Raw genomic sequence first — 22177 nt, 5'->3', positions numbered from 1 at the left:
TCCAGCCTTGCCGTTGTACCTGCCGGTTACAGCATTTTTATAAGATCAAGGATGAGTCTCATGGAAATTCTGGACTACATTACGAGGTGGAAAGTGGTGTCTTCTCTTTGAAATCCAAGACGGAGAAATATTCTGGATGCCATCTCTGAAGAGGCAAACAAACGGCTTGTTTCCTAAGACGGCAGCCGAGCCAGTCCTGCAACTTTATTTCCAGTATGCACCATCCTGCGGGCAAAACAGTGAGGCGGGTGGCCTAGGGAGGCTGCAGGAAAACGCCCCTCAGGAGAGGTGGGATTCTGGGTATAAATCGTGATATTGTCTTGGGATGTTTTCCTATCCTGGGCCTTGGAATCTTGCCTATCAAGTCTCTGGGGACAAGATATTTAGGGGTGGGCTCTGAGGGGAAGGGGGGTCTGATGTACCTCAGCACAGCTCACCTCCCGCGCCTGCCCGTGGGACCAGGAGCTGCCTGCAGGTTTGGGAATGGCCCTCTCCCCGAGTGTGTCAGATGCAGCAGGTGTTGCTGCCAGAAAGCCTTCTGCCCCGCCCCCCGCCCCTTCTGTAACACCGCCCCTAAGAAGCCAAGACTTGAAAGCTTTCTACCAACCCAGATTCTTTTCTTTTTTATTGAGGAATGTATGTGTTAGTTACTGTTTTGAGGGGAACAAGTAAAAGCAGAATCAAAAAAACTGCAACAATCACAGCTCCCGAGTCCAGGGAGCCTGGGCTCCTTCCCACACTCTGCTCTTGGGGTCACTGCTGAGATCCCCAAAACCAGCGAAGTCCCTTCCACGTGAGTCAAGGAAACAGCTTCAAGCAGCGACAATTTTTACAATTGATTATTCAAAGAGTGCACAATAGCCACAGTTCAGACAAATCAACTACAAAGATCATTAAGAAAAAAAAAAAGGTGAGGGAAGGGATCTGCTCATTAAAAACAAAGACTGGACGAGAAAGTGAAGAGGACACTGTCCCCTCTGTCCTGTGACACAGGCTCCTCCCCAGCAAACACTGGGGTTCAGGGTCCTCACTCTCCCTAGAGCAGAAACCGAAGGCTGTACGGCTGCCTGACAAGACCCTGGGGCGAGTGGGGCTCTGGCTTCTGGAGCCACGTGCTCCCGGGTAAATCAGCAGCTGAGTCACAGCTCTGCAAGAGGGTCTCATGCCCGAGGGAGCCGAGAGGCCACCCGCCCTCTGAAGCAGCAGGGAGACCAGCTGCCTCCTGGTGGGCCCTCAGCAGTCACGGGAAGGCGGCAGGCCTGTCGCAACCCAGAACACACGCGGTTTCCCTACCAGCTCCTTGGGACACGCTGGTGCTCCGCAAAATCATCCTTAGTGTACTAAAAAGGCGTGGGTTTTCTCATTTGGTCAACTTTTGGGAACAGTAGCCACAACACGAGCAAAACTGTGAGTGTGGATGTACATACTGCAGGGGCGGGGCAGGCTGCGGGGAGAGGCTAACTAGTCCCCAGTTTGCAGGGCTGGGGGAGGATGGAAAACAATTTGAGGGCCCTGGCACGCTCACAGGTAGAGGAACCCTCTCAACAAGAGTCTGGCTCGGGTCTCCAGGTGGCAGGTGTGCTTCTCTCAAGCACATCTGCACCTTTGGCCCAGAGCCAGACCCCGGCGAGGCCCTGACCAGTCAGCTCAGCCTGAGGTGTAGGCGAGGGCTCCGCCTCCCGGAGTCTGAGGACAACCCGGCCTTTCCCCTGCAACTGTTGTTATATGTCAACCCTATAAACATTCCCCGACAGGTAGGGAGACCAGGTCTGCAATCTGCCCATGAATGACCTGAAGCTATCTGGCAAAAAAAGAAAACAAACAAACAAACAAAAAAAAGCACTTGGCTAAATGGTAAGTTGTATCTGAATTTTAAATCTGTGCAATTGCAGGCAATCTGTCGCAGTTAAGAATCAACTTGCACAGCGTTGTTCTTAGTCAACGCCCCTTGGTGCCACTGACATGAGATCTACGTCCAGTGAGCAGGAACCTGACCCAACGTCACTGTTTTGCCCTCACTCTTGCTAAGTCCTGATTAGCTACCTGGAGATGATTTGCCCTCTAGGACTTCTCCTGGGCTTTCCCCTACCAGGTGGTTGGGGTTCTGGCCCTAATCCCTGCCACAAACTCCTAGGAATGCTTTAGGAAGGGTGGCTGGGAGCATGGCAATAGTCCAAGGCATGTCTGCACTCCCCGGGAAGCGGTCTGGGTCATTCCTGCAGGGGACACCTCAGCTACTGCTCAGGGAATGCCCTCAGCCGGCTGGCTGGTCCTTGCCTCCCCTGCCACCTGGGGAAGGGACACTCTTCTGAGTGGCAGCTTTCCCTGTCTCTGCTCATCCCCTGCAACCCCAAGCTGGCTAAAGTGCAAGATCTGAAGATCGTGAGCATTAGCTGTGGATTCCGATTACACTTGGCATTGGGCTTTAGCTGACTGCAGTTCCAAACTCCTGCCCTTACACGTTACAGCAAACCCTTAAGTTCATCTCTTTACCTTCTTGGAGGAAAAAGAGAAACCGGTCACAAGGAAGGAATCTCCGAAGGGGCAGAGGGGAAGCAGAGGGGCCTGCAGAACCCACACAGGCAATTATCCGTCCCTGACGTGATTGACAGCGCTGACAGAACCTAATCAGGACCACGGGAGGTCAGCGCAGCAGAGGGGAGAGAAATGGGAAAACCAAAGCGGAAGTGAAGAGGGAGCGGCTGCAGGTGCTCAGTGACTGTTTCCGCTTTGGGTGGAAAGGAGACGACCCCTTCCCTTTTCCCTTCGGTCTCGGCCTCTGCTTGGGAAACGAGGAGGCTTTGGGGGGACCCGGCCTGGTTTTCCTGACAAAAGCAGGATAACCCCAAGTTCTCAGCATCACTGATCGCAGTTCATTTGAGAGAAGAGAGAAAAGAGAGGGGAGAGAGGAGGAGCAGAAGGGAAAGGAAGGAGACCCCTGGGCCGATTTGGTGAGGAATGCTACAGCCCCAGTGTGGTACACCCTAACCCATCAGTCGTCACGGGCGCACACTATACTGAGCAGAGGTAAAAGTTCTTTTCCTCCTGGGGTTTGCTTATCCAGTTGCCATAGCCCATGTCCTGCAGGCTTTTCTTGAAGTAGTTCTTAGCTGTCTCGTAATCACCAGCAGCTCTCTTGGCCTCGCCGTAGGAGAGTTTAAGCAGGTCCCTGCGCCCCCGGAAAGAGCAGAGCTTCTTAAACTGGAGGAAAATGTTCTTTTTGGAGACCCGGGACAACTCATTCCGTGGCCTGGAGAAACAAAAGCACTCGTCATCCAGCTGGGACCAGAGGGGTGGGGGGCCCCGGTAGAGACGCGAGGCGGGGGAGGGGGGGAGCTCTCAGCGCTGCAGGTTGGCAAATACGCCGGCCCCTGCTCCTTACCCGTCCACGGTACCCCGGGTCCCATCCAGGATCTCCAGGTCGTAGCCGTCAGCCAGACACCAGTTGACACTTGTCTCCTTCGTCTTTCCGGACTGCCTTTTGGAATCGTATACGCTGACTCGGCCAACCTAGGAGTCCCAGGAACACCGGGAGGAAAATGGAAACCTCTCAGGAAAGAGGTCGTGGAGCAGGCGCTCGAGGCGTGCAGGGGAGAGGAGTGCGGGCACGACCTGCCCCTTATGTCGGACTCTGCTTGGCCAAGACTCCACACATAGCACGCCCACCTCAACTCAAATTAATTCCAGACCAAAGGGATGAAAGCGGTGGGCATTCTAAAGGCGGAAAGCGTAAGTTCTTGGGGTTCCAACTAAGCCCCACCCCCCGCCCACTCTATGTTTTTGCTCTGTGGACAGAATTGCTTGAACAGGAGAAAAATGTCAAGAAAAAAATGGATGGGGTGGAAGCACCTTGGGGTGGTTGACAATAAAGGGGTGTCGTAGTCCATCCTCAAATGCACTCCCATCTCTTGTCACACGACAGCAAATGGCACGGGTCAGATGCCCTTGGCTGAAAAGGTAACCTGGGTATGAAAAAGAAACGCACACACCTGTTTGCACCAAATGCTGCTAAGAGGCTGAGGCATCTGGTGCTGGTGGTGGTGCTGGGGTGGGGGTGGGGGTGTCTGGGGTACAAAACAGAGCTGTCAAGACAGAAGCAGCGCTGCTGGGAAGCACCCAGGACACACTCGGGGTCATCAAACACTCAAGGTCATCAAACAGATACAATGTATCAGGTTCCAGGCAAGGCCAAGGGCTGTGGACATCAAGGAAAGAAGACACTGCAGCCTTAGGTGGCTGTTTCTGTCAATTGTCTAGGAGAGACTTGCCTGGCATGTCCTTACTTGGGCTTGCTGCCTAAACCAATCTCCCCATCACAGCAGACTGGCCACTCAGCATCAATCACTGACTAGTGACTCAAACACACTTTGAAAAGGGGAGACAGCACCCTACCACCTGGCAATGAAGCATGCACTTTGCTGAGATCTGGGTCCTACAAAGACAGACTGATTCCAGCTCCCCAGACAGGTCCCTTACCCAGAGTAACGGATTTGAGGTACACGGGCTGCAGGAAGTGGGTCAACAGGGCCCCCTGCAGGCCGAGCACGTTCCAGCGCAGGATTTTGTCACTACAGGACATGGTTCGGAGTCTCTCCCCAAGCCGGATGCCGTCCCACGTTGGCACAATGTCACTGGACTCTACTGGGATGGTACCTTCCCCTGTGTGCGAGACGTGGGTCAGACCGACGGGGGCCCGGACACGGCACTCCCTGGCGTGCTTTATACTTCGCCATGGGCCAGCGGCTGCCCACTCCTTTGTTCTTCATATATTTCACAGCACCTACTATGTGCTGGGCAATCATGGTGAGCAAACCAAGTAAGAGCCTATCCTCCCAGAACGTGTATGGGGGTGGGGGGATAGAAAGGGAACGGAACAGACACAAAACAGAAAACCAGCGCACATGTTGAGGTTTCTAAGTGGTGACTGCTCTGACGGCTTTCAGGGGGCTACGCGGGAGGACAGCGGGGGCACAGAATCATCAGGGGAGCTGAGACATGAAGGATGAGAAGGAACAGCTGAGAGTGTTCTGGATGCAGAACGGCGCACGCCGAGGCCCGAGGGCTTTGGTTGTTCGGGGAGCGGACTGAGGCACGGCCTGTGTGAAGTGCAGTGGGAAACCACATGGGGCGGGGCTTTGTGGTTTTTTTCTAAACAGCTTTACTGAGAGAGAATTCACCCGTTTAAAGCATACAGTTCAGCGATTTTTAGTATATTCATGGAGGTGGGCAACTTTCATCCCACTCACTTTTAGAACATTTTATCACCCCCAAAAAGAATCCCACGCCCTACGAGCAGGCACGCCCCATTTCCACCCACCCCCCTAGGCAAGCGCCAATCTGCTTTCTGTCTCTGGGTTTGCCTTTCTGGACATTTCCTATAAATGGGATCATACACTACGGGCTCTTTTGTGTCCGGTTTCTCTCACGGGTTTTCAAGGTCCAGCCACGTCGCAGCGGTACCGGTATTCCGGTCCTTTGTGTGGCCAATTATACTCTCTAGTATGGACACATCTCATCTCGTGTATCCAGTCAGCAGCGGATGGATTTGGGTTGTTGCCACTTTTTGCTATTATGATAACGCTGCAATGAACGTTTGTGCCCATGTGTTTGTGAGGACATGCTTTCATTTCTCTTGGAGAGAAGATACACCGAGGAGTGAGTTGCTGGACCATATGGTAGCTGTGTGTTCACGTTTTAGGGTTTTGAGAAGGGAGGTGACAGGATGGGGTTCATGTTTGCGGGTCACTCTAATGACTAGAGTGGCCTGAAGGGAACAGGAGTCGTCGTGGTGACACAGGAAGAGACCTGGAGGACTGTGGGGAGAAGCAGCCAGCCCACGAGACCTCGAGCCAGCAGGCAAGTGGGTCGCAGGGGAACCAGGCACTTGGTGGCCCCATCACCCCCTCGAGGCTGGGCTCCACATTACTTTCTTTGCATTTGCTCCACCCTCCCGAGGTGAACCCCTGAATTCCCACGGTCGATAGGAGGACGACTCCCAAATCGTGATTTCCAGCCAGCTCCCTCCTGTGAGCTCTGGACAGTACTATGATCTGGAGAGTTCTGCGGCTCCCCAATGCAAGCGGGAATTCCCATCATGCTCGACCTGTCCTCCCACCCTCTCCCTGTCAACAAGACCGTCGGACCCCAGCAGCTGATGGCCAAAGCCCGGCAGCCGGGCCCTGGTCCCGTGATGAGTCTGGGCTTGGCAGAGTTCTGGGGGGACGGCAGAGGCCGTGTCACTCACCGTTCTCCACCTTGGTGCGGAGTTTGCCTTGTTTGGGGTTCTCAAAGACGGGGTAGTGGCGGGAGTCTGTGCTCTCCACGGCACGGTCGCTGCAGGACTTGTCAAAGAGGGCGCCGTCCCCACAGGGGGCCGTGCTGCAAGGCAGGGAGGGGCCTATATTAACACTCGCCAGTTCCTGGGGCTCAAGGACCGGCGGTGTGGTGGCAGCAAGGGCTGTTTCTGCCCGCCGCGGGTGACACGGGGCGGCAGGTGTGTACAGGAGAGCCGCTCCACACCAGACACGCGCAGAGTGGAGCGAGCGAGGTCCGGCGAGTCGGCTATGGCTTAGGGACCAGGACAGCATTGAGATGCCCTCCCGGGCACCAGGCCAGGCCAGCGCGGTGGCCACAGAGGCCGTACAGACCTGATATAGAGATGGAACGACACGGTCTTCTTTATCTGGAGCTTTTCTCCCCCCTTAGCAGGCTCGAATATACTGTCCTTCGCCGTCTGGGGGTTGTACTTCATTAACTCGCTGTAGAGAAACCTGCAAGAAGAGAGTCCGCTCAAGACGGTGGGATTCTGGGGAGAGCAGTTGCTTCTGTAATCTGACCTCAAGTAAGGAAGAGCCTTAATGCTGCAGCCCTGTCTCGGTTCCTCAGTCTGAAAAGGTGGGGGAAATTCTCCGAGGGGGAACCTCAGATTTGCTCAAGCTCAGCCGTTCGGATCAGTTTCATTTTTGCCAAGAGCTCCTGGCTCTGGTGGCTGCAGGGGTTCCAGGGCAGAGCAAATGGATTCCCGGACCAGGGGAGGCTATGGCTTTTCCCCGAGTCTTTTCATCGGTTACAGAAAAGGTGAACTGGAGGAGAAGGCTGGCCATGGGGTTGTTTCTAGGTCCTCAAGTGGAGGTGAAAGGCTTCCTCGTCCCTAAGGACCAAGAGGTCATTGTCCTTTTAAAAAAAGGGTGTGGGGCAGAGTTGGCAGGAAAAGGGAGAGCTCCCAACGTCAGGCTGACAAGCGGACGCAGCCTGGGTCACAGGCTCAGAGAGACGGGCAAAGCACAGGCTGTGGCTGCAGGGCTGCCCTGCCACGGGGGGCGGGGGGCGCAGAGCCACAGGTGTCCCTCACCTGATGAAGCCTCTGCGGGACACGATCTCTGCATGGCAGTCGTTGACGGTCTCGCCCTTCAGGCTGAGAGAGTCCCCTTTCACACAGCGGTTCCCTGGGACGGCATCAAAAGCACATGTGAAGGCACCCAAAGGTGATGACGAAGAGGGAAGGGGCTGTTTGTTCTCACGGCTTGAAGGCAGAAAGGGCCTCCCGGTAGCAGACCCTGAGCCCCGACCCCCGACTCCCACACTCCCTTCCCTAGGACATGAGAATTCACGCCCCACTCGGAACTCACTGGACTAAATGAAAACCTAAGGTTCTTTTCTCCCGCCTTAAACTCGCCCCCACGGGCTTCCGGGCACCGTGGTGGGTGGAGAGGCCCACTGACCTGTCCCCAAGCTGACCACCACCCCCAGGTCTTCGGAGTCTTTCTTCATGATGATGGCAGCCAAGATCTTGCGGCCCAGCAAGGAGGGCTGGAAACTGTTGGTGAGCGTGTTGAAGCACCGGTGACTCAGCATGGCGATCTGGTCGTGGAAGGTGCTGCCTGTGAGAGGGAGCTGTGGGGACGGGAGGCGTGTCACGGCCACAGGGCCTCCGGGATGCAGCCGCCAGGGCTCAGCGCGGGCGGGAGACCGCGCTCCGTGGTGGTGGGCCGTCTCCCCCCCACACACACACCTGGCGTCCCGGCTCCACGCGGAAGGAAGGCTAACATGAAAGCCCGGGAATAACTGAATGACAGCGACTTAAAGGTCACTCCACCCAGAGGAGTTAGCCGAACCCCCAAAAAAGGTAGCACAAAAGGAGACGTCTTAATTGCCTTTGGCTGTGCTTCTGGGGACCCGGAGAGGAGGACCATAGTTCTTCTGAGACTGTCTCTGGGGTTACCTCTGTGAAGCCCATGCGCTCAGCCTTCTCGTCCTCCCCAATGAGCACACGGAGGGCGGCGTCCGCCGCGTCCTGCTTGCCTTGCTTCTTGCTGTGCGCGCAGACGGCTGGGAACCAGCGACCCCCGACTTTTGCTTGGTACACGAACCTTGGGATGAGAAACAGGAGGTAAAGACAAGGTCCTGACCTTGACGGCTGTTCCAGGGCAGAGCTGGTCCTGCCGACACATGGGCCCCGTCACCGCACAGCTGTTTCTAGGGCAGCAGCTCCCAGACTCCGGGCACGCAGGAATCGCAGTGTGATGGCCGCCGGAGGCAGGCAGCAGCGTGGACTATGACTTATGTAATGTATTCCTCTAAATCGACTCTTCTAAAATGTAAATAAATTTAGAAAGCGAACTTCACGTCACTCCTGTCAATGGACAACCAGTATCACTTTCCGTAACTTGAAGGTGGCTGTAAAACTGAGGATGCTAAAATCACGTTTTTCAATTCTGACTAGATACACCTATCCTTATTATAACGGGAGTTTAGCAAGTGTGAGAGAGGGTTTAAGGAAACAGTAACACCGTATGTGGACTTTCTTACGCAGAAAAGACAAGGGAATCACTTTCTCCTCACTTAAACCACTGTTTTTTAATTCTGCCTGATTTTTTCAGTATCTGATTCCATTTCCTCGTCCATTTCCTGATTAGCCCGAGAGATCTTAACTGGAGAGGCCAGAATGTCAAGGTCTGCCCTAGACCAGGGAACCAAACTTTTAGGAGGAGTTATTTTCCGATTCCTGGAAGCCTTGCCGTGCTGTGGAGGAGGGGAGCTTTGCTGTCTGACGTACCCGCAGAGCAGGGAGGTGGCCGGGTGCACCGGGGGCCCTGGGGGTCCCCCCTTTCCTGGCGGGGATCTCCACACACAGAGGAAAGAAAGAGCAGGATGGAGCAAAACGGCTGGGGCGTCCAGCAGACACGGTTTCAAGAATCCTAGCTTTCCATCAGACCCTAATGCGCTGGATGGGGACCCGGCGGTGGCTAATCCCACTGCACATGACAAAGCTGGTGACAAGACGCAGGAGCCTGGCAGCAACAGGAGTCCACGTTCTTGGGCGCCCACAGCCAGCTTGTCACTGCGCCTCCGCTCCCCTCCCTGCTGATGCCAGCAGGTGCGTGCGGGGCAGTGGGCTCCAGGTCAGGGAAGGAGGACAGTGGCAGGGAAGACGTGGGGGGACGGGGGACAAGCCATGTGGGCCCTCTGCCCGAGGGTCCTGGCGCATTCCACGCCTGTTCCACGTGTTTGAACATATACATACGTGACAAAGTTTGTGAATTACGCAGGTGGAGTCCTTTGGCCGCACTGTCAGCATGGCGGCCCCGTGAGGCTCTTAACTTTACCACTCAGCACAGAGAATAACTCAGTCCTCAGCACGCCAGCCACCCTCCCAGTGCAGTGACCACGTATGGCTCGAGGCTCGCCTTTTCAGTGGGATGCTGGAGACAGACGCTCATCAGGAAAGAGTGAGGACAGTAAAGGCAGTGAGTATAAGTCATTCTTCTGAGAGGTTTGGCTGTGAGGCGAGCAGACAGGTGCTACCTAGAGGGAAGGTTTGAGATGGGGCTGGCTGTGTGCAGGCTGAGGGGACTGACCCAACAGCGCCTGACCTAGGCACGCGGACGGAGGGAGGATGCTTCTTCCCATGGGAGATGCGGCAGAAGCAGGGAGCAGGTCGGGAGGTGCATTTGCTGAGGGCAAGGTAAGGTATGTGACACATGCTTATTACTATTTTCCCCATGAAGTGTGAATGACGGTCACCAGTTCAGAGTAAGGAAGGGGGTTTTAGTGGAAATTTGCAGAGGCAAAGGTCTGACAGTACGAAAGAAATTTAGTACAAAAATACAGGAGGAAAAATGCTGGGGAGAGGGCAAAAGGGGGGCGGGCGCAAGCGGTGGCGTCTTTCGGGAAACCACCAATGGCTTTCTGCTGCTTCTGTGGTCAGAGCGTCACAGGCCTCCAGGGCCGTGGGCCACCGTCACCCTGCTCCTTCACTGGCCTGAGGCCCCCGCCCCCTCCCTCAGCACCGAGCGCGAGCACCACACACACGTAGCTGCCTTTCCGTCTCAAGCCTCGTCACTCCTCGGGGAAGCGCGCTCTCCTTCCCGAGCCGTCACGCTGAGCAGGCTCTCACTGCACCATGCAACCTGAGTGCTTTGTCACACGTTATCAAATGCAAGGTCTTACACCCAAGTGGTCACTGACAGACTTCTGCCTCTTGCACTAACACATGGAATGCACTCCATAAATATTTGCCAGACGAATAAAGAATGTGGGGAGATGAGGGTACTGCTGCCATGGGTGAGGTGATAGAAGACGGGGGCACAGCCACTGGAGGGGGAAAGACGAGCAAGGGATTTGGCACAGAAATTGCAGGTAGAAGAAACAGAACTTAAGGGTGGACAGTGGCGTCATTTCCCGACATGGGAAAGACCCAGGGCCGAAGCGGTTCAGGGAGCAAAAGCCAAGATCTCTGCTTAGGACACGTCATATTAGAGACGTCCCTCCAAGGGGAAGCGACGAGGAAGCAGCTGGAGAGAGGAGTGTGGAGCTCTGAAAAGGTCTGGGCTACGAGATGCATTTAGCGGAATCAGTATTAAAGTCATAAAACGAGTTAACGTTTCCAAGAAGAGTAGAAACAAAGGAACAACAAGAGAGCCCGGCACCACTCACGGCTAGAAGGAAGTCACGTGTGTCACCGCACTGGACGGCCAATACAGACGGCTCCTAAGCTAGTGACTCCCCTGCCGAGGGAGCCTTCCACGGTCCCCGCAGCGCATCTTCGCACAGGCCTGGTCACGAGTGGGCAGTGCATTCTGGGGCCGCACACTGTCCTAACTTCAGTCTAGTTCAGTGAGCTCTTAAGTTCTGAACGAATGAGTGACTTGAAGTCCTAAAAGGATTTTATAGACGATTTTACGGAAGAGAAAGAGGAAACGGACTGAGCCCAGCACATGAAGGATGAGGTTCAGGGCAGGACGGGGAGCGCTTACAGAGAACAAAGATTAGGAAGGAGCCGCTGGCAGAGACGTCGCCTCCCCTCTCCCAGGCGGCTTTGCACAAAGGCGGGGTCCCACTGGTCCCTCGGGCTGAGGGCAGCCCGCCACGGGCAGGTAAGACGGCCTTCTCTGGCCCCGTGAGGTTGACGGTTCTAAACTGTTTTTTATCATATTAAATGCTCTTACATATCAATAAGGAGTAACAAGCCAAAAGAAAAATGGACAAGAACAGGTAGTTCACAGAAAAGGAAATATAAATCACATATAAACGTGAGTAGATGAATCACATCATTTACTATTAAGACAACTTTAAAACACGTAACATTCACTTTGATGAGCTGTTCTCCTTAATGACGTTTAAAAACCAAAACACTGGATACCACACAAATAACAATTCAAATAGTGAAGAGTATACAGTGAAAAGTCAGTGTTCCTTCTTTCCCAGAAGCAAACACTGTTACCAGGATTGAGCATCTTTCTGGAAACCGTGCCTATGTAAGCACACTACTTATATCCCTCCTCACTTTACACCTGGCCCTTTCACTTGGAAGATTCATTAATAATTCCACAGAGAGGTGCCTTCGTCTTTTTCCTGGCTGTATAGTATTCCCACGTGTGAATGTGCCACGGCTTACTTAACTAGTCAGCAAGTGATGGAACCTTAGACCATTTCAGGTCTTGTGCTATTAGACACAGTGCTGCAATGGAAATCTCTGTACTGATGTCATGCCTAGTACGTGTGTGAATTCCTAAGGGTGGCACAAGCCACCGTGCCTACCTTGGCTGGAATGCGGATGGTAAATTACATCACTGTGGTTTAAGTACCTTGCCGAAGTGTACAGTGAACTTACAAAATGCGCTTGAGCACCTTCTCATCTGTTAACAATTATTTTTCTGTGAACAAATATTTCATATACTTTGCCTATTTTTCTATGAGATCTGAAAAGAATCCCTGGGATATTAAAGAAATGAGCTTTTGGCTGTTGTGTACCACAAAGGGTTTTTCCTCACGTGGTCCTTTTACTAGACACCAATTTTCCTTAGCGTCACCTTTTGGTCTTTTTCCTTTGACTTCATGTCTTGATTGGAAAGGCTTTTGCCACCCCCAAGCTCTTTTAAAAAAATTCCTACTTTTCATCTAGCGTTCGTATGATTTCACTTGTTTATATTTAAATTCTGGACCCAGTGGAATTTAGGTGTCGGGAAGGAGATGGACACCCCAGCTGTTTTCCTTTTTAGATGGACAGTCAGTAATTTCAACACCGTTACCGAGTGACCATCATCTCCCCACGGAGTGAAGCCTCATCTTGCTAATGTACATAATTCCTACTTATGTTTCTGTCTCCTTTCAGGCGCTCCACTCTGTCCCAACACAACACAATCGTACCATCGGCTAGGGCCTTATTCCTCTTTCAGATTTTCCTGTCCTTGCATGTTTCGTTTTCATAGGAATGTTAGAATCAAATTTTCTAGTTCTAAAGTAAATAAACAAATTCTGCTGGTGTGTTTACTGGGACCACATGAAAGGTAAAGATTAACCTGGGCACAGCGTGATCCTACAATGTTTCTATCGAATAACAGTCTTTTTTTCCTGGGTAATCAAGTCTTCCTTATACCCCCAGCAGCAGTTACTTAAGGCAGAGCCCACACACTTCCCATTAGGAGCGGGCCTCGGTCGTTTATCTTTTTTGGTGGCTGTTGCAAACAGGTATTTTCGGCTACGTTTGCTAATCGCTTCTTGCTGTGTGCAGAAAAGCCCTTCATTCTGCTGCATTATTTTGTCATCCCCTGCTCTCCTCAGTTCTCCCTCGTCTCTAACATTTCTTCAGTTTTCTCATGAATATTCCAGGTATACAATCATACCATCCACAAGTAATGACAACTTTCCTCTCTTCATACTTGTTACTCTACCGACTGCAGGAGCTCGCAACTCCAGAATGATGGTAAACAACGATGACACTGGCTTCCACGTCTTCCTCCCGACACGAGTGGGAGTGGTTCCAGGTTCCACATTAAGTACACTGCTGGCTTTTAACTTCAGACATGTGTTTTTATCACGCGGAAGAGGCATCTGATCATTTCTATTCTATGAACAGACTGCCTTTTTTTTTTTTTTTTTTAAACTGAATGGATGTTGATTTTTACTAAATGCCCTTTTGGGAATCTCTGGAGATCATCATGTGGTTTTTTTTCCTTTCATCTATTAATGTGGTAAATTATAATAATAAATATCCAAACACAGACTACTCTTTGCACTGCACTGAGACACCATTTTTCACATCGTAGAATGGCAAAGATAAAATGTTGATAATACCACACTTAGTCGTGGTGTAGGCGAAAAGCCATTCTCATGTATTGTTGGTGGAAACAGACTGGTACAGTCTCGTTGGAGGGAAATTTGGCAATATTTACCAAACTTTTAAATGCATATAAACATGTTATTCATTGCAGCATTGTTTATAACAGCAAGAGTTTGGAAACAATCCAAGTATTCATTAATAGGGGCTGGTTACAACAATCACGATAATCCTGTTACATGGGAACACTATACTTTGTAGCTATATACAAAGAATGTAAAGTAATATGGAAACTCTCCATAATAACACTATTAGTAAAAAGCAAGCTGGAGATCATGTATGTATGTACTTCTGTGTAACAAAAGGGAAATATACCTGCTGGTATTTATATAAGAATACTATGAAAGGATATATAATAACATAAAGTTATTACATTAGTGTGTGTGTGTGTGTGTGTGTGTGTGTGTGTGTGTGTGTGGAGGGCTGGGCCAAACAGAATGGGTGAGAATGAGCTTTTTACATTTTTTATTTTTGAATATTTTTCATTTTGGATAGTCTATTACTTACTAAAAAAAAAAAAGTTTTTTAAACTTTAAAACTTTTAAAATGTACATGACCCATGGCCCAGAAATTTCACTCCTGAAAATTTATACTACAGACAAGTTTGCACATGAAAACACAGACAGACAAAACGAGGATATTTACTGCACTTCTGTTTTATGTAGTGAGACCAAAACCAACCTAGAGGTCATTAGAGATTGGTTAAATAATTTTAAAACCAGAAAGAAAGGAAAACGTGCTAATATACGCATGGAAATTTCTAGAAGGATTCCAGAAACTGGTAACAGTGTATGGATCTGGGGAGGGAAACCAGAAGTCTGACACAGAGAGGAGACATTTCATTGCAAGCTTTTGAAATCGGCTTGAATGATTTTCTATGTATATAAAGTAGTCCTTTAAAACGTAAAATTAGCTAACAAAATTTTTCAAAGGGTCCTGCTCACTGGAGGAGTGGCTGCTGGGCTGTCTTCCAGGAGGCCCTGGGGCAGCGCTGGACTGCGTTCCCTCACTGGGTCCGCCCCCCATGCTCCACCGCTAATGCACATCCTCCCTCTCCTGCGTCCCAGGCTGTCCCCGCCCTGTGACGGGCTGCAGTCAGGACTGGAAACACTCACTTGGGCTCGTGGGGCGGTCCAGACTGGTCCACCAGCTTGAACTCAGCTGCAAAGCCGTGGGAGCGGGCGTACTCCAGCAGGCCGCCCACGGGGTTGGTGTTCAGGTAGCGGACCAGCTCGCCAATCCTCCTGACCTTGGTGGGCATCCCAGATTCCAGGTTGTCCAACGATTCCGTGTTGGCACTTCCGAGCTGGAGGGGAATGAGCCACACCGAGAGGGACCTCAACACTTCAGGCAACTCCGAGGGTCTCCCGGGCAGCCCTCCACCCCCCTGTGCATTCTGAGCCGGAAGTGGCCGCACCTGGTTCTCGGAAGGCGTGGAGTTGGTCGCCTCCCCGTGCAGGGCCTTCATCGCTTCCTCAGCAGCCATCTGCTTTGCCGCTTTCTTGCTGGGGGCACTCGCAGTGGGGAACGTGTGGGCTCCCATGGCCACACAGTACTGGAACCTGACAGGAGAGGAAGGGAGAAGGGTTAGACGGTTTTGACTGAAGAGAGGTACCTAGCCTTTGTCAGGCTGCCATCCTTTACGACTGGGCATTTCCTGGCACACAGCACGCTGTGCCTTGGCCCATGCAGTCACCTGTGCCCGAGGGGCTGGTGCCTGTTCCCTCCTCCTGCCCCCGGTCTCTCAGCCTGGCTGACCCCGACTCGGCACTAAAGCATCGACCTAGTTTCACCTCCTCCAGGTGAAACTGTCCTGGACATGGACATCTGTCCTTCTCCTGGACATGGACATCTGCAGAGCCTCAGAGCAGAGCTTCTCGGGTCCACCCAGGTCTTGAACCACTTTGTCCCACCACCAGTCATCTCGAGCCACGTATCTCCCTAGCGCTGGGACCCTGCTTCGCCCTTTGAATTCCTAGTCCCAGAATCTCTGCTCCGCAAGCAGCAGCCACGCCCACCAGGCCCCGCCATCTTCCATAGTGGAAACAGGAGTGATTGCTCTGTGAAATAATCTGCCGTCTCTGGGGAGGCAAGGAGGCAATGTATCTCTCTGTTTTGAGAAAACCTCAGCAGAGAAACATGGTACAAAACATGTACTTGGGGTCATGGGCAGGGCCTTCTCTGGACAGGAGGCGGAATTCACAGGAGCTCCCCAACTTCTGCACACACTCAAGCAACGTAGTGACGGGGTTCTTCCCAGAGAAGAAGGAAGTTGCTGAAGGGATGGTGAGCTGGGACTCTGCAGTCTGGAGACAAGGAGAGACACGGGAAAAAAACACACAAACAAACAACTAAGAAAACATTGGCTAGTCCATCACAGCAGAGGGAATGGGGATGGGAGGATTTTTTCTTTTTTTTGGGGGGGGGGTCAACTACATGTTAGAGGCTGGCTTCTCAAAGATGGAGGGCTGTGGGGACTTTCTAAGCATGGCAGGAAAGGGTGACTTATTTAAACGTTCTGGGTCTCTTATCTGCCAAGAGAGGAGACTGGACTTGATTATCTTTAACTTCTCTTTCAACTCTGAAATGCTGTGGTCCTAGTCGGTGGTGGTGGGGGGTGTGGCAAGAAGGGGAGCTGCGTGTGAGGGGGCAGGGTGGGCTGGGGGGTGGAGGAAGGAGGAGGCAGGTGACTCTGACATACAGAATCAGTTGTTAGGCCGACCTTGCTTCTATGTCAAATTGCTTCAACACTGCTTTTCAACATTGTTAAAATCCTGATCCTTCACCGAAAAGCGAAGTAAGCCCCACCGTCCCCGAGGGCGGACGCCTACCTTCTCCGATCCCTTCTCTACGGAACAGTAGTACGGCTCTTCCGGTCTTCCGCTGTCCTTGACCTTCGCCTCCTCAAGCAGAATCGTCATGGCTTTCATAGCTGCGTCCTGCTTGGCCACTTTCTTGCTGCCAGCTTCCGCCGGGGGAAACTCTCGGCCACTGATGACAACTTGGAATTTAAATCTTGATGGAAAGTGATTAGATGTGTGAACACTAGTCTAAGCCTCCCTTCTGCCCTCTCCAAAGAGATCTTCACCCGGGAATGCCTGCTACGCTAAGGGGCTGTCTGACTCGTGGAGGACATGGAGCGAGGCCACGGGACTCCAGTCCCTTTGGAGGCTCAGCCTGTCTCTACTTTTTGGAAACACAGCAGCCAGTGACTCTCCCCGCCACAGCTCATTAGAGCAAACATGGCCACATGTGACACGCATGCAGCTCAGGGGAAATCCTCTTTCCCTCAGCAATGAATCGAGATAGATGAGCTAAAACCTCCATTTCCATCTTGTTGGCAAGCAGGACGCCTTCATCCTAGAGCAGCTGTGGCAGACGGGCCACCTGAGGGCAGGACCCAAAGCAAAGGCTTCTTACAGCGCAGTCACCCACTCTGTGGACACCTGCAGGTATCAGGCACCTGCCAATGCTCGGGGCCTGTTTTTGTCCCCAACCTACCCACAGAGACACACAACTCTTTTGGTTTGTTTTGAGTCACTCTAGAGTTCTATTTGTCTGAAGCCTGAGATGAAAGGCGTTCTCCCTTGTTATGTGGAAAACCAAAAAGTGTTTGCTCTGGGCCTCTGGACCGAGCTTAGACTTCCTTTGTTCGAGCTTTCAAATTGGTTCAGATCTTTGCTCAATCTGGGATTTCATTTAGAAAAGTAGGTCAAATTTCTTATTTCCTGGGTCTTCTGAAATATTTCAACATGGCATCAATGTTTCTTATGGCTGGAGTCCAAAGAAAGGTTCATCACAAACCCCACTGCTTCTCCCCAATCCCGGGGACGAAGTGAAAGGAGAGAATGACAGCCATTCAGTGTCTTCCCCAAACAGAAACAAACCAGTCCGGGCCACGGCCCCTTTTGGACAGACACACCCCCTTGACCGAACGGCTCTCCTGCAATGCCATCCCCGTGTCCTTAAGATGGTCACGGAAGGAACAAGGGTCGAGCTGGGAATCCCTGCCCTCTGAAACCGCCTGGGTTAGCAGACAGGTCAGTGGCGTCCTCTCCCGTCCTCACGGGCGTGCTCTCTAGCTGGGGCGTGCAGCCACTCAGCGTCAGGGGGTTCAGCACTCCCCCAGGAGCTCCCGCAGCTCCTCTGCCCCCGCCCGCACCCCCATCTTCCTGCATCTGTCCACTGGCCTCCTGTCTGAGTGAGGCCATTTCTGATTTCACAGAGTGTGTTCCTCAGAACTGCCACCTTCGACAGGTAGCCAGCCAGCCATGCACGCTCTACACCGTCCCTTCCCTACAGGCAGGGGTGAGGTGGGGCACGGGGGCAGGGGAGCCCCACCTGCCTGTCCTGTGCCTCTCTGGGGAACTCAGTGTAGGGAAAGGGGGGAAGGGAGTCACGTCTTCATCACCTCTGGCCTCAGGAGGCAGGCATGTCATGGACGCAGGAAAGCTAACCATCCCCCAAGAAGCTTCACTTTAGCCACCCGGGGCCACCTCCCCCTTGCTCAGCCAAGGTTCCGGCTGGTCCGAGGCCTACCTTCCCTGCTCAAGAGCTGCAGGAAGTGACAGCCAGGGTGACCTAGCCAAAGGGCAGAGAAAGAGGAAGAAGACGGAGTGCCATCACACGGCCCTGCTCACGAGCCAGCGGACGCTGTCAGGAGCAGGAGCGCGTGACCCCAACCCAAGCAGCTCCTGGGGTCGCTTACCGAGGTTCGTGGGGCGGTCCACTCTGCTCTATGAGGTTGAACTCACAGGTCTGACTAGCGAACTGGGCGTATTCTAACAGCCCGCTGATGGGGTTCTTCAGCTGGCACTCTGCCAGCTTCTTGTAGGGCGAGCACCGCGGCAAGCCGTGGCTGTAGAAGGAGGGCATCTCCATGATGGCTCGGAACTCACCTGGAGCCGCGTGGATACTGTTCAAGTCATCGGGGATGTCATCTGTGGCCCACTGGCCATTTTCAAAGTCAACATACCCTGTTTTCGAGGGGCCATTGTCCTGAGCAGGCGGTTTCAGTTTTACTGGCTCTGGTATGACCTCTTGCCGGCTCTCTGTCTTTATGACCGGCTCCTGCCCGTTCTCCACTTTTACTGGAGTCTCCACGCTGTCGGAGGCATCAGGCGTGGGGGAGCTGCAGGTGGGGAGCTCGGCGTTGCTGTTGGTCGCAGGGGTAGCAGCTGGACTGGTTTCGGGAACACTGTTCGTGTTTCTCTTGATCTGGATCCGTTCTCGCTTCTTGTCGGTCAAATGCCACATGGGAGGGGTGGTCCCTTGTCTATAGACGTCCCCCTGCCTTTCCAAGTCAATCAGCACGGCATTGACGTCCCGGGCCCTCGTGAGGCCAATGTTTTTAGCTAAATTCAGGGCGGAGGAGCTCAACACTTGAAAGAGGTACTCGCAGATTTTCTCCTTCATCTCAGCCATGTCAAAAGGCTCAGGAGGATCTTCCAAGCCAGATGTGGGGTTTCTGCTTTCCGCTTCGACACGGGGGTCTGAGGGTGGCGCCCCCGGCCCCGGACCGTCTGCTCTTGCTCTTGGGCCGTGCTGGTTCCAAGTCTGAACTGAGACCACGAGACTCCACAGCGGGGGTGTCCCTGTGTCCCGGTGTATCCTACACTTCCTCGCTAGAGAGTATAAGACGCGATTGATTTCCTTCTTTGGGACTTGGAGCTTCCTGGCCAGGTCATGGGCTGTGGTGGCCTTCCCTTCACCAAGCTCCTGCAAAAGCTCTAAGACCCTCTGTTCCTGATCCTGGCTGATACTTAGTTCCTGGAGATGTACGGAAAGCCTGTCAACACCTCTCCATGGCAGAGTCCTGCCACGTGGGGGAGGAGGCTGGAACTCTCTCTGGAGCGCTTGACTTCTCAGAGGCACACCCCTGGGGACACCCCAGGTCTCCTGTTGCCTGCCTCTGGCAGGTGGTCCCGGAAACCTTGCCCAGAGTCCAGGGAAGAACGGTGGCAGTGGAGATGCCTGTTTTCCAATTAGGGGTATCTCTGGGAGCTGCCCCTTGAGAAACTCTATTTGCTGGAGCTGGAAACTATTAGGATAAGATCCCGACTCTGACTGCTGGTGTCTGAACTTGTTGTGCTCATAGCCTGGAAGTGGATGGAGGTGGCGTCTGCCGAGGGAACACCCCTGCAGAACAAGATGGAAAAGAAAGTGAACTAGGACCGCAGGGGTGAGCCTGGCCTTGGCCCTGGCCAGGGGAGGGGGCCTGCACCAATTCTAATGTCTGGGAAGGCGAGTGGGACGAGGGCTGGTGACCCAGCTGGGGGGCGGGGTGCCTTGCCCACATTGTAAGCACCACCCGGGGACCCACCAAAGGAAGAGAGGGGAGCAGGAGGTCAAACACACACAGCTCTCAGGAGCACGCAGGGGTTCTGACACCCCGGCGTGGCCTCTCCAGCAACCTAACGCATTCTTTTCCCTCCAGCAGAATTTTAGGGAGCTAAGAACGAATCTTCCCACTCATCAAAACAACCACCCTTTTAACAGCAGCAAAACAAGCATATAAATGTTTTGTTTTAAAAAGAAAAGCAGAACAATAACCTGAAACGTCAAGGGAGCCAGGGGGCCAGGGAACGCACAGCCCCCTTGTCTCTAAAATCTATCCTTCGGATGATTGACACAAAAAGAGAGATGTAAGTGGAAGCCCAGTCAGCGCAGGGAAGGGCGGCAGGAGCACACAGCTTCACTGCCATGGGGGGGGCGGCAGAATCTGGCTTCATGGGCGCTGGAAGATCCCTCAGAAAACAGGCACATCATTCTCACGCTTCAGCGTGGTGCCCAGGCCCGGGAGGGACACTGGGCACCTCTGCCAGGACGAGTGGAGCTGGCAGCGTCTGCTCCTGGACACACAGCCCCATCCGCCCACACCCCCTCAGCTCCCTCCCACGGCACACCACGGACACAGGTGTCCTTCAGCAGCCAGGTCTATAGGGCACAGCTACCCCACCTCCTCACACACTGCCATACACCTGTCAGAACACAGCTTGACCCGTCTCCCACAGGCACCCACCATCGCTCATCCTCGCCCCATGGGGTGGACACAGGCGGTGCTTCTGGGACTCAGGGTGGGGGCTCTCAGAGACTGCGACCTTCCCTGGGGCTTGCTGATCTGTGGGCGTTGGGCAACAGCTGGGAACATCTCCTCACGCTGGTCCCCACCATCTGAGTCTTCTGCACACAGCATAGCTGTGCCCTTTTTTCAGCCTCCCGCCCTCCCACACCGCCTATTGCAATTAGGGGATTTCAGCACTCTTGCTAATCCTGCTCACTCAGGCATCCTGGCTACAGAATCCCTCAGTGACCGACCACCACCACGTCCACCTTTCGGCCACCAGTGCCTTGTCCAGTGTCTCGCTCAGTCTCACTGTTACTCTAGTCGAGGCCTCCACTGAGGCTCCCTTCGAGGGGTCAGTAAACTTCTCCCGAAACGGACCACATGGGTCTCCCACACATGGCAGCCGTGTGCAGTGTGTAAAAGCTCCTTCACAGAGCAGGAGGGCGGTGACACTGCAGGCTCCCGCTCTCCACTGACAGCAGCGTCCCTGGGCTTCTACAACTTCGTCTCCTTCCTCACAGGACCCCACTGTGCCTGCCAGTCCCATCCGTCCCCATTCTGGCCTCACAGCCCTCCCCATTCAGCCTGGAGCTCACGGCCAGTTCCCTCCCCCCCAGGGCCCACTGCCCCCTTCTGTTCCAAAGCTTCCACACGGTGCTGGAGAAGGACACTGACCCTCGCTAACGGGACCCTGTGAAGTCCTCCCTTGAACGTCACGAGGCTGCCACTGCCCTTTGGTAGCCAGTTCAGGTCGGCAAGCACGCATCGGCTGGTTCACTGTGGACTGAGCTCTCTTCTTTAGAAATTCTCCTCCCAGTTTGGGGACACGGCACCAGGGTCTCCTCTCACCTCTTTTTCCCTGTCTGTCTCTGTCCCTTTCTTCCACCCCAAGGTCAGCTTCAGGGCCTCTTCCGCCTTCCCCAGGCTGACTTCCTCCACTCACTCCGAGAACCTAAACTGGGCCTCTTAAGAAACAGGGTTCAAATCCATTATCTCCAGCCACCACCTTGTGCTCAAGCTTAAGACTTGAATTTCCGAATGCCTAGACGATCTGTCCCCTCAGATATCCTGCCACCGCCTCAAACGCCACACATCCCAACCAATTAATCCTCCCCCACAACCCAGCCCCGCTGCTGTTCCTGTCACTGTTGACGGCACCATTCGCGTTTAGTTACTAGGCCAGAGCAGGAGTCACCTGTGTTACCTGCCTGCCTTTCGCCCGCATCTCCCACAGCTAGTCTTGCCAGCACCCGTCTTTGCCCTTACACGGGTCCTTTCCAGCTCCTCCCCTCACTGCCTCTCGCCCGGGCTGTCACAGGCTCTCATCTGCCCATCTCTCCAAATGCCAGTCCAAGGGGCCCGCGTCTCCCGTGACTGCCACACGTCTGTCCTTCTCCTTACAGATCTCCTGCCATGTCACCTTCTCCAGGAGACTTCCTCCACTTCCATCGCCTCCCACGCAGCGGCCGTCTCCTCCCCGCGATCTCCTACTC

General features: G+C 53.5%; 1 protein-coding gene across 5 annotated transcripts in view; it reads right to left on the bottom strand.

The window, feature by feature from the left end:
* Nucleotides 1–607: 607 nt before the first annotated feature.
* The window catches only part of ADAR (adenosine deaminase RNA specific), a 36780-nt gene continuing 15210 nt past the window's right edge, over nucleotides 608–22177 (bottom strand). For all 5 annotated transcript variants that reach the window (XM_081025179.1, XM_081025180.1, XM_081025177.1 and 2 more), the window contains 14 exons: nucleotides 18327–19756; nucleotides 16450–16633; nucleotides 15776–15924; nucleotides 15036–15180; nucleotides 14734–14924; nucleotides 8222–8369; nucleotides 7722–7893; nucleotides 7352–7445; nucleotides 6648–6770; nucleotides 6245–6378; nucleotides 4477–4659; nucleotides 3850–3962; nucleotides 3383–3510; nucleotides 608–3250 (listed from right to left, as the gene is read on the bottom strand). In XM_081025179.1, the coding sequence (XP_080881305.1) occupies nucleotides 3013–3250; nucleotides 3383–3510; nucleotides 3850–3962; nucleotides 4477–4659; nucleotides 6245–6378; nucleotides 6648–6770; nucleotides 7352–7445; nucleotides 7722–7893; nucleotides 8222–8369; nucleotides 14734–14924; nucleotides 15036–15180; nucleotides 15776–15924; nucleotides 16450–16633; nucleotides 18327–19042 (2718 nt within the window). In that variant the 5' untranslated portion in view covers nucleotides 19043–19756 and the 3' untranslated portion in view covers nucleotides 608–3012. The remainder of the gene's footprint in view (nucleotides 3251–3382; nucleotides 3511–3849; nucleotides 3963–4476; nucleotides 4660–6244; nucleotides 6379–6647; nucleotides 6771–7351; nucleotides 7446–7721; nucleotides 7894–8221; nucleotides 8370–14733; nucleotides 14925–15035; nucleotides 15181–15775; nucleotides 15925–16449; nucleotides 16634–18326; nucleotides 19757–22177) is intronic.

Source organism: Rhinolophus hipposideros (genome assembly GCF_964194185.1).
Source record: "Rhinolophus hipposideros genome assembly, chromosome: 19".
Classification (NCBI taxonomy): Eukaryota; Metazoa; Chordata; class Mammalia; order Chiroptera; family Rhinolophidae; genus Rhinolophus; species Rhinolophus hipposideros.
Note: the sequence above shows the minus strand (reverse complement) of the source record. Positions and strands in the feature narration are given on the sequence as shown.